Below are 11840 nucleotides of genomic sequence, written 5' to 3' on the forward strand. Positions count from 1 at the left end.
AACACTTTTTCACACAGGGCCATGTAGCTTTGGATTTTTTTCTTCCTCATTAATAAAACCCTTCATTTAAAGACTGCATTTTGTGTTTACTTGTGTTATCTTTGACTAATGTTTAAATTTGTTTGATGACCTGAAACATTTAAGTGTGGAAAACATGCAAAAAAGTAAGAAATCAGGAAGGGGGCAAACACTTTTTCACACCACTGTATATGTCTGGATTTATTTTACATTTGCAAAATATCATCTGAGCTGAGTGACTTACAGTAAATATCAGAGAAATACAGGAAGTTCTCATGTTTAAAGCTCATATTCTGTGTGGAATGTGTCATATAAGCTAAATTACAAAAGATTATGAATTGATCTAAGCACACAATTTATTATTATCTTACTGTTTTGCAAACTGTCAAGGAACATCTGTCCCACTTGCTCTCTGGGCAGGAAGAACCATTTTATATTAAGAACATGTTAGATATAGATATACCACACAGTCATTAAATAAATAGTCATTAAAGCGCTATATTTTTTATTTAACTTATATAGTTTTTGTTTTTTTTTTACATCAGGAAAACAAATTTTTACCACAGTCTCAGACCACAATTAGCTTGTTAGGGCTCTGGCTTGTTCACAAACATCGTTAGGAAAGGCCAGGTAATGCAAATTTCAAAGCTTTATGAATATTCTGACTTCTGAGACCTTGCCAATTTTTCTTTTTCTTTCTGTGTGATCATGGCTTTATGGGTCTTGTAGTCAATGACACCCTTGACCTCAAGTGCACTTTTGAATGATCACTAGCACCATAGACTGTTGTAAATGTACATAAATGATAAACAAATTACTTCTCTGTTGTCTTAAGGGGGGAAAACAGTCTTTCTTATCAATTTAGATTTTCTAGAAGTGTTTTTAATATACAGTAAGCTCCTGACATTTATAGACATTTCTGTCTGTGTTGATTCGTTTTTAACCCATACTCACACATTCAGTATACTGTTTTACTCTCCTTGTTTGAAAAGCACCTGTAAAAATCCTTAGACATGTGCAAAAGATTTCTTTTCTGTTATTTTGTGATGTACTTTAAATCTGAATTATATGAGGCTTCATGTTATGATCCCATTCTGATTTCCAGCTAATATCTCCCAGTAGTAGTCATGTGCAGTATCTTTTTTTTTTTTTTTTCAAGAAAATAGTCCGGCCAAATTAAAAAACCCCAAAAACTTTATTTCCTTGCGTTGAAACTTTTTTAACTTAATGAAAGAAGCACTGATTCTGACTGTTGAGAAAAACTTCCGTTACCTTTCGAATGAAAACACGCATGTACATGTACTAAAAATGGAACAAGAACAGCTCTCAGTTAGATTTACTTAGGTGAATTTTACAAATATGAAGTTGCTGATCAGTGCAGTATAAATCCTGTAAATATCCTGTAAATATTCCTGCTACTCAAGTCATAATATACTTGCCTGTCTCTTGAGTTCATTCTATGGGATCACAGGCCTCTTTAAACAGTAAAAGCATACACACACAAAGGATTAAGTTCAGCTCAACAAGTCAAACATGGGCACACATAGCTGCTCCAACATGCTACAAGAGGTGTATTTTAGCACCTTTAATCTCAAAGCCTTAAATGCAGTATTTTTTAATGATTCTGTACTCAAAACAACATCCCATTCACTTCTACATTGGCAGTTTAAAATTTTTTTTTTTTTTTATCAAAACGCAAAATGGGTCGGGTCGTTACACAGCTGTCATCAATCCATGTGTATTTGTGCTAGATTATAGAACAAATAATAAAAAATGCATTCCTCCTGAACACCTTCTGCTGTGTAAAAAACTTTTGCAGGAAATCTAAAAGTTGAAGTATTTACCCTCCTTTTTCTGTCTCACACTTTACATGCACCAAATAGAAACAGCAGCTAAGCTGTGGAAGTCAAATACATGGTCTGAACATCTGTATGATATTTTAAGGAGAAGCCATGAATCACTTCAACAAGATGAATTATTTAAGATGTTACTTTGTGCTATGCTGATTTTAATGACGACATGCAGAGCAGCAAAAACATAAAATATTATTCCATTAAGTTTAGCAAATCTACAGAGAAAATCTACACTTTACTGTAACTGGCACAGTGAGACTAAGTCATGAGTACAGACTCAACTATACAGTATGTCGTTGTATTTGTAGAGAATAAGACATCTTCCTCCACTCCTCCTGGCTCATCATGGCTGTAACATCACCGTACTGTTGACATAGACTGCGTCTCCTGCATCCTATGGAAATGAAACAACACAGAGAAAATGGTGTTAGTGCTCTGAAAGATTAAAAAAAACCAAAAAAAAAAAACGCTCCAACATGCATTATTTTTACCATCTATTGAGTTGCCGTTGTGTAAGTGCCACCGGGCCTCATGACAACCACATTATAAAATAGCTAATGGAGCAATCGACCACCACAAGAGGCTCCTTACAGGATGATATTTACCATATCATCTTCATAAGGTGTTAACGTGCCAATGTTGCGTTTAATGTTTGACTGACAGTTTAAGTTTTCACGAAAGGCTTAATTTCTCCTTAGCTGTGGGATTTACACAGTTGCACAGAATCCCTTAAAAGGTTTCCTTAGTTAAGGACAAACAGTAACTCATTTGTCGCATTTAAAGAGATTTTACAGCAGTACAAGTTTCCATGGGGATTGTTTATTTGCTTGGACTCATGCTTGTGATGCCTGTTATTGTCTCACAAAGTTGGCTTATGGTTAGGTAGTGAAAAAATGGCAAAAGAAAAGATAAGAAAATCATATTGGTCAGAGGAGGACAAGATACTTACGGAAGAATACAATCATTGAAAACACAGACTACAAAGTAAATCTGATCCCCAAACAGAAAATGATTGTAGGGAGAAACTGCAACAAAAATTAATTCAGTCGTATCTACAGTGTTGAATCAAAAGCATATCCCTTGGCTTCTCTTGGTCACAGAATACTCTTCTCAGGGTGTGTAAGTTTTTTCATGTTTTTTTTTTTGTTTTTTTTTACCTTGCTTTGGTTGCTGGGGTCTTTCGTGCAATGGTGTAGGGATTCCTTAAGCATAAGACCAAGACAATGAGAAAACCATAAATACATAAGTGAACAATTTCAGGAAACCTTACAGAGAACACTTAATGATGTTTTGTGCAACCAATTTTATTTTGAGGAAAATCCTAACTCAAGGTGTCTTTTGCAACCAGCCCCTGGTCTTTCAACAGTCACCTCTAAAGGATAATTCCTGTATAACTGTTGCACATAATTGATTTACAGGAACTGAATTAGATAAGCTGATCAATAACGAAATACCTCCCCTTGCTTACCTTCACTGGTTTGGTGGATTGTCTTGATCTAAACCAGCTGGAAGAAAAAGAAGAGTCAATGATGGTCTTTTGTTTATGCTGTAATAATGATAATCTGTATCAAACCACATTTAAAATCAGATCAGTTAGTGAGTAGCTGCAAATGATCACATCATAGAAAAGTTTGTCTCACCACTCAAAGATGACCAGTGTACTGATGAGCATTATGATTCCCAGGATCTTCACTACAACTTCAACACTAACTGATTCAGACTGTTGATCATCTGCAACACAACAGCACAGTCAACTTCCACTTACTGAGAAATGTTATCACTCTGAAGTATCTTAATGTCTGTGGTTACCTTCAAATATCAGCTGACGTCCTGTTGAGAGTTGAATGTCGAGATCATTTCTGCATCCACAATAATACACTCTGCCTCGATCAGTGTTGGTCACCTTAAAGCCATAAACCTGTGTATCAACTTTGATCATTTCCAGTCTGCCATCAGTGATCATGAACCACACAAAGTTGACAACAGGAGGGTTTCCTCTGCAGGAGCAAGTCAGGTTCACCACGCTGCCAACTGACACTGGATCAGAGGGACTGATGACCACTGAGGTGTTCCTGGGAGAGTCTGGAACATTTGGTACATGATGAGAAAAGATCGAGTGTCTGGCCATCTGCTATCATCTTCATAAAACAACAATAAAAATCTTACATGGGATATTAAGAGTCTTTCTCTCCTCTGCTGTCTTATAGTTTCCTCCATCCACAGGATATGTGGCAGAACAGGTGATGGTGACTCCATCATGTTTGTCTGACAGAGTGATGCTCTCCTGGATTTTAGTTGTGAAAGTTCGATCTGTGTTCTCCTCTATTGTGTTGTGAGGGTCTTGTTGGAGATTCCAGGTGAGTTTAGGAGGGGAGTGTGGACAGGGAGTGGAAGCTGAGCAGGTTATAGTGACAGACTCCTTCTCCTTCAGATCACCTGAGATCTCAATTCTGGGGCTCGGAGGAGAATCTGCGGTTTAAAATTAAACACAGATTTCATTTAAAACAGTCGATCATAGTAACTTAACAGATACCGTTGACCAGTAATCTAGCCATTAGCATTTAGCTCAAAGCACCTCTGTGCATAAATACAGCCTTACAGATACTGACTGAAAAACAAAAACTCTCTTACCTTTAACTGTTATTTGAAGAGGATCACAAACAGCTGTTGACACAAATGGCCAGTTCTCAATTCTGAAGTAGTATGTGTCTGTGTAACTTGTGATTACACTGGAAAATAAAGTGGTGCAGTTTTTCTGATTCAGATTTCCATTAATACTCAACGGATAGGTGGTAACTGTCTTACTACTGTTGAAAATCACATTGTTTGGATATCTACCAAAATCAAGGTTATTTTTAATCCACACAACAAAGGTTGTGCTTGTGCTGTTGAATTCCACTTCAGATTTAGCACGAAAGGTACATGGGATTTGCAGACAAGATCCATTCAGTGCTTCCATGTTCTTTGGTGCAGTAATGAATAGGGCTGGATGATGAGGACAATCAGCCAAGACACCTGTAAAAACATACTCATGGTTAAATTAAGTGCAAGAAATCTGCATGAAAGAAAAATTCATGATGAACAAACTTTGACAAAACAAAACAAAAAATAAGCAGCAGCACTTTGATTCATTTTTCATTGTTAATAATTATGATACACAATTTTTCACTTCTCATTTCTTACTCAGGACATGAACAGATGGAAAAAGCATTTCTGTCTGCTCTGTTCTTTCTGTTTTGTTTCTAAATGAAGTTAAGACTGTAAATTATTCAAGTCAAGTTTCCAAATCAAAGTGACTAAACAAACAGCTTACCTGAAACAAAGAAGAAACTCAGTAACATGTTGGCTGTCACCATTTTCACACACTGGACTGTAATGACACTCATCACCTGGCTATGAGAACACAACAGTTTAGTTACTTCCTATTCTTGATCATACAATTAATGTGGACCTAACTAAGCTTTTGCGTTCTTATGAAGTGACTTCTCTACTTAAAATTCACACATTTCATTATTTACATGTACTGTACTGTGTTTTAAGTGATGAACATCTGCAGAGCTATATCCTGACATTTGTAAATTCTACTTGATATCGCTTGACTTGATTTCAGAAAAAGATAATATTATAGAATTTCTTTTTTTCAATTGAACTTAAAAGGCTAAGATGTAAAAATCAATAAGAAACAGTAAAACTCTTTGCCTTACCAAACAAGCCCACAGCAAAAAGGAGAAACAATGATGTCTTATGAATTTAAAGTGAAGTGCTGCAATCCAGGAATGTCAGCTAATGTCAGGAAATCTGTGCAACAGACCAACTACCCTATTTAAGCTTTGTTTCACAAACGCAAGTTTTGAGACAACTCATCAAGCCCATTAGGTTTGGCATACAACTAGAGGATATCACATGACCTGAATTTCTACAGCTGTACAGAAAGGAAGCAGTTCTTTAATGCTCATATCCCGTGTGTATTTTTATCACACGACTCACTGCAAGCCTGTATGCCACGACTTCTTTATGTGGAATATATTAAACACAATGAGGGTGACACATGGAAGAGACAAACCATAGTGACAGATTAAAAAAAACTACACATTTTAGATGGCATGCTTTCTTTACTACAGTTGCTTGTGTTTGTGTTAATACATCTTCAACATAAAATACTGTATTTTGTTGTACTTCCAGTGTGAATCTAATCTAAAATAAATAAGGGACAGAAGATGTCTCATAGAGTTGTCGCAAAATAGATATTTTACAGCGCCAGCAGTGTGATGGATGTCATAGTAAGTCACAGACTGTTACCCAGCTATCATAAAGTTATACAGACAGACATACATACATACATTTATCCACTTATCCGTGGCTGGGTCTTGGGGCAGCAGGCCAAGCAAAGCACCCCAGACGTCCCTCTCCCCAAGCGACGCTTTCCAGCTCCTTCTGGGGGCGTTCCCAGGCCAGACAAGATATGTAATCCCTCCAGCATGTCCTGGGTCTACCTCAGGGCCTCCAACCAGATGAATGTGCCCGTAACACCTCTAACTGGAGGCGCCCAGGGGGGCATCCTATTCAGATGCCCGAACTCTCTCCAGATGTCTGTGCTCCTCACCCTATCTTTGAGGCTGAGCCCAGCCACCCCACAGAGGAAACTCATTTCAGCCGTTTGTGTCCACGATCTAAATCTTTCGGTCACTACCCAGACCTCATGACCATAGTTGAGGGGTGGGACGTAGATGGACCAGTAAATCAAAAGCTTCGCCTTCCGGCTCAGCTCCTACTTCACTGTGGACTCCACACCAAACCAATACATCTGACGCTCGATTTCACCATCAATCATGAACAAGACTTCGAGATAATTTAACTCCTGGGCTTAAGGTGGTAACTCTCTCCCACCCCAAAGGGGTAATCCACCATTTTCCAGCAGAGAACCATGGCCTCCGACTTGGAGGTGCTGACTCTCATCCCAACCCCTTCACACTCGGTTGCAAACTGCAGGTCACGGTGTGATGAAGCCAACAGAACCACATCATCTGCAAAAAGCAGAGATGCAATTCTGAGGTTCCCAAACCAGACTCCTTCCACCCACCGGCTACACCTCAAGATTTTTTTGATAATTTATCAATGAAATATGAAAATGCTTTCTTATATTTAACATGTTTAATTTCAACCATGCTGTCTTTTTTTTTTTTTACATAAGGAAACAAATGGTGAGGTAAAGAGAAATAGCTGATTTATCTTTAAAGGTCCAGTGTGTAGGATTTAGGGGCACCCAGCAGAAATGGTATATAACATTCATAACTATATTTCATTAGTTCATAATCACTTGAAAATAAGAATCGTTGCATTTTCATCACCTTAGAATGAGCCGTTTATATGTTCATGCAGACCAGGTCACAGAATTTGCCATGTTGTTTCTACAGCAGCCCAGAATGGACAAACCAAACATTGGCTCTAGGTAGGGCAATTCACGTGTTGGTCACTATACTTCTCCTACATGCTTGGCTCACAGAGGAAGTTTCAGTTTTGCAACCTCACTGCTACATGCCACTAAATCCTACACACCAGACTTTTAAAAGAAACAAAAAGAAAACCTGCCATAAATCAGCCCCACCTGAGACAATTTATAAAATAAAAGATGCATTTACTTTTTTCATATCCTGATTTTTTTCAACTTAACACAACAGAAAAACACAATAACTTCACATTGATAAGAATTTACATAAAAATAACTTAACCCAAATCTGGGGTCATCTTGTTCATCTTTCGAAGCTTCAATAAAACAATGCTGTTTAATTTTCCTGCCTAGAAAAAAAAGTGAATCACTGTCTTGTACTTGACACACCAAGACAATAGCAACAGCAAATAAGAAATAAGATTGATTCTATTGTTGAGTTAACATGACATCTTCCCCCTCATCTTCTGGCTCATGATGCTTGGATCTCAACCACTTTGTTGACATAGTCTGCTTCAGCTGCATCCTGCTGAAACTGTACAACACAGAACGAGTGGTGTTAGTGCATTGCAGGGAATTTCCTGCGGCTGAAAGAGTTTCGGTCACAAACTCAGCCCAAACTGCCTTCTACAAAATGGTTGCACTATGTCAAGTCCTCTCTGTGGCACCAGTGTGATACTTGTTTTACAATGTGATGCAGTAGCAGCAGTTAGTTAGCCAGTTGACCGATAAGTCTCATACAGGACTAAAAACAAGTAAGAGCTCTTTTTCATGACATCTCATTTAAGAGACTTTGTTTTCAAAATGAAAGCCCTCAGCTGTTGCTCAGCAGTGAACTGCATCTTGTGACTGACAATCCTGTCACATAAAGTTGGATGTAAAGTCATCTTTGTTGTCAGTAGGTTAATGTGATGGACGAAAATAACCTGTGTGCTGTTAGGACAGGAAAATAAATGTTTAAGAAAGAAGCGTTGGTGTTGCATTTTGCTATTTTGTTGTATCCACTCATGCAAACTACTTTGCCTACCGTTTTCTACATTTCCCAGAATGCCTTTCAAAATCTTTAGAAGGGCATGATGGTGGTTCAGTGGTTAAGACAACAGTCAGGGACCTGTCTGTCTCTCCTCACTTCCTGTCTGTGTATTAACAAATAATTGGTTTAGCTCCCTTTAATGAAATGGGGCTGCATTGCATTCTGGTCTACTGTCAGCTGATCATGCAGACACTGGTAGCTTTGGTGTTTGGTGTCTTTCCTTCCTCTTGTGACTTGCAGTTTAGTAGTTGCTTAATTCTGAACCTCATCGGTGGCGTAAGGTAGTTATGACAGGCCCCAGTGCACACTATTACGATGGGCCCTAGTGCACGGTACCATGCACATATTGCCTCGTCACATGGTCAGAGACTTGTCATTGGATAACATCAACATACATATTACCCAGCAACAACAAATTATTAATTTAATTTAATAATTTTAATAGAGTTCATTTTTTATTTTTTTAGTTTATTTGGAATAAGCATATAAAATTGTTAAAGATGCTACTGACTGTTTTACCAAAAAAGAAAAAATAAACATGACAGAGATGGGTCTGCCTTTTTCAAGCTCACATATATAACAAATGGCACTGTTTTTAATTTAAGAGAGTTCTTCTTTGAACACAGGCATATTTTCAAGTTGGCAATCACTCATCAGGCCCATTCTCCACCCTACACATTGTAGGACAACCCACTTTCTCTATGAGCCCCCCCCACCTCACGAGCCCCAGAGTAAATGCACCTGCTCCTCATCAAGCTGACCTTCACTGGTTTGGTGGAGCGTCTTGATCTAAACCACCTGGAAGAAAAAGAATGGACAATTAAGGGTTCATGTTTTGTTTGCTGTGATAATAATGATCTATGTCATACAGACAAAATTTAAAATTGCAAAAAAGAGACAACTTCGTCACTATCTACATATGATAAACTATCATGGAAAAGTTTGTCTCACCACACAAAGATGACCAGTGCACCGACAAGCATTATGATTCCCAGGATCTTCACTATGACTTGAGCACCAACCACTTCAGACTGTCGATCACCTGCAACACAACAGCACGGTCACCTTCTACTAAATGGGAAATTTTATGACTCTAAAGCGTATAAGACCATAATTCTCGCTGTTACCTTCAAACATCAGCTGATGTCCAAGTGAGAATTTCGTAACATATGAATTTCCACATCCACAAAAGTACAATCTGCCTCGATCACTGTTGGTCACTTTGAAGCTGTAAACCGCTGTATTAACACTGATTAGTTCTGGTCTGCCATCAGTGATCATGATCCATCCAAAGTGGACAAGAGGAGGGTTTCCTCTGCAGGAGCAAGTCAGATTCACCATGCTGCCAACTGACACTGGATCAGAGGGACTGATGTCAACCATAATGTCTTTGGGAGAGAAAAGTTTTGCAAACTAGAGGTAAGATTAGAATATTCTACAGCAAATTAAAGTGGTTTTAAGAATGAAAAAAGGACTGAATGAAAAATTAGGTCTTACATAATACATCAAGTGTCAGAGTCCCCACTGCTGTTACTGTGCACCCTCCATTCAGAGGGTATCTGGCCAAACAGGTGATGTTGAATCCATTATGTTTTTCCAACAAAGTGACGTTCTCTTGGATTTTAGTTGTGAAGGTTCGATTCCCATTTTCCTCTATTTGGTTCTGAGAGTCTTGTTGGAGATTCCAGTTTAGTTCAGGAGGGGGGCTTGCAGCAGGAGTGACAGCGGAGCAAGTTATTGACACAACTCTGCCCTCAACTAGCATACCTGAGGTTTCAATCATGGGAACTAATGGCGTGTGGTTAAAAGAAAAATGACATTACTCAGGTTTGTTTCACTGCACAAATGACAAATATATTTATTATGTATTATATATCATTTTGTCAGAAAAACCTCTTTTGTAAGAGAGACAACAACCAAAAAACTCTTAAAATAGGTCCATAGCCCAATGGGATGAGACCATTACGTTTTTATAATTAAATTCAGTCCATCATAGTCTTACGATGCAAGTGCAAGATGTCTTGTCAATTCTGTATTTACTCCTGGGGTATCTGAAGTTGGACAGTCTCTAGATCTAGTCTGGTGAACAGTGGCTTTGAAGTTGAGATGTCATATTTGCAGGCATTTAATACAGTTTTAAACAAAAATTGTAGGCCATTATTCTCTTCTTGGGAATAAAAACTTGCCTATATTTTCTAAATACTTTGATGATCAGCATTTTATTTATCTTTTGTAATAATACAATGACAAACCTAAACTGCTTTTGGTGTATGATAATACAGTGACCATTTTAGGACATATCAGACTGAGATTGTCAGGCTAACCTCTGCATTGTCAAACTCAGCCTACATCTGCCTTGACCCAACTTCTCAGCTTTCATGAGAAGGGTCCAGGGTTAAAATATGTGACATGAAAAAGGTGGAAAATCACTTTGTGGTAACCACATCTGACATAGATCATAAATACTAATGGACCAAGAGTAAAACCTAGTGGCACCTGTTTAGTTGAACTTGTTACAGGGGCTGATGATTTGAGACCACACACATGAAAACAGTCCTGAGCAAGATCATAAAATTCTTTTTCGTTTTTTTAAATACAACTATATCTTTGTACTTTAGCAGACTAAATCCCAACTGTTGAGGCTGAAGATTGCTCATAACTCAGAAACAATGTAGAAAAGCACACTGCATGAGAGGGAAATAGTTGTTCATGTTGTGTGTCACCACCATCTGACAGTGCAAAAATCAGGCCAAATATAGCCTATGAGTAATGCATGACGCACAAAGACGCAGCAGATAACCTACATATCTAATTCATCTACTTCTGCTGATAGTCTTAAAATTAACCCTGCAACTTCATACTGCATTTCTTTCTTCAAAACAGGTGATAAGCCTGAGGGTTAGATTGCCATGTCCAATTTTCAAGACATCGAATATGAAATAATTTCATCAGGGAGAATTTACTTGCATCAGTATTGAAATAAATGGGCAAGGTCATGTATGTATGTATCTCATTTCTAATGGTTGGTTTGTCCTAAAGTGACACACTTACATTCACTTTCCATAGGTCTGAATTCCAATTCGTGAGTCGTCACTGGCATCGCCATCATCAAGAGTTGAGCTGTTACAAGAAAATTAGAAATTACTATTTTTTGCCTCTCAATGACTTTTGGAAAATAAATTTAACAAATATGTATGTTCCATATAAAACAACACATGGGCAACTAACCTGATAAAAGTAAGACTGTCAGCACCATGTTCTGCCAGGCTTGTATCAGTTCTCCAATGAACCTTAGAAACTTTGTGAGGACATGCTCACATGTATAGGGCCTTTCAGTGAAAATTATTTATTTAAAAAATGATGACGTTTAAATTAATATAAATTAGATCAGGAAATGCAATCCAAGTGAAACAATACTCAGAAAACTTATTCACTGTTTAGCAGAGCAGCAGTGGGACTTTGGCAGTGTACTGTCACATCAAGTGTCATC

At 37.9% G+C, this 11840-nt stretch overlaps 2 protein-coding genes across 2 annotated transcripts; both read right to left on the reverse strand.

The window, feature by feature from the left end:
• Positions 1-1993: 1993 nt before the first annotated feature.
• LOC126397523 (B-cell receptor CD22-like) lies at positions 1994-5750 on the reverse strand. Its single transcript, XM_050056369.1, has 9 exons — positions 5576-5750; positions 5185-5264; positions 4503-4886; positions 4038-4340; positions 3681-3953; positions 3512-3602; positions 3340-3376; positions 3029-3073; positions 1994-2265 (listed from the first exon to the last, which is right to left on the reverse strand). The coding sequence occupies exons 2-9, from the start codon at positions 5255-5257 to the stop codon at positions 2215-2217; spliced, it is 1257 nt and encodes a 418-aa protein (XP_049912326.1). The 5' UTR covers positions 5258-5264; positions 5576-5750; the 3' UTR covers positions 1994-2214.
• Positions 5751-7060: 1310 nt separating this feature from the next.
• On the reverse strand, positions 7061-11661 carry LOC126397931 (uncharacterized). Its single transcript, XM_050057023.1, has 7 exons — positions 11579-11661; positions 11402-11470; positions 9848-10138; positions 9478-9738; positions 9302-9392; positions 9112-9148; positions 7061-7852 (listed from the first exon to the last, which is right to left on the reverse strand). Exons 1-7 carry the CDS (start codon positions 11604-11606, stop codon positions 7790-7792), a joined length of 840 nt encoding a protein of 279 aa, XP_049912980.1. The 5' UTR covers positions 11607-11661; the 3' UTR covers positions 7061-7789.
• Between the last annotated feature and the right edge of the window lie 179 nt (positions 11662-11840).

The sequence above is a fragment of the Epinephelus moara genome, chromosome 11 (genome assembly GCF_006386435.1).
Source record: "Epinephelus moara isolate mb chromosome 11, YSFRI_EMoa_1.0, whole genome shotgun sequence".
NCBI classification, from domain to species: domain Eukaryota; kingdom Metazoa; phylum Chordata; class Actinopteri; order Perciformes; family Serranidae; genus Epinephelus; species Epinephelus moara.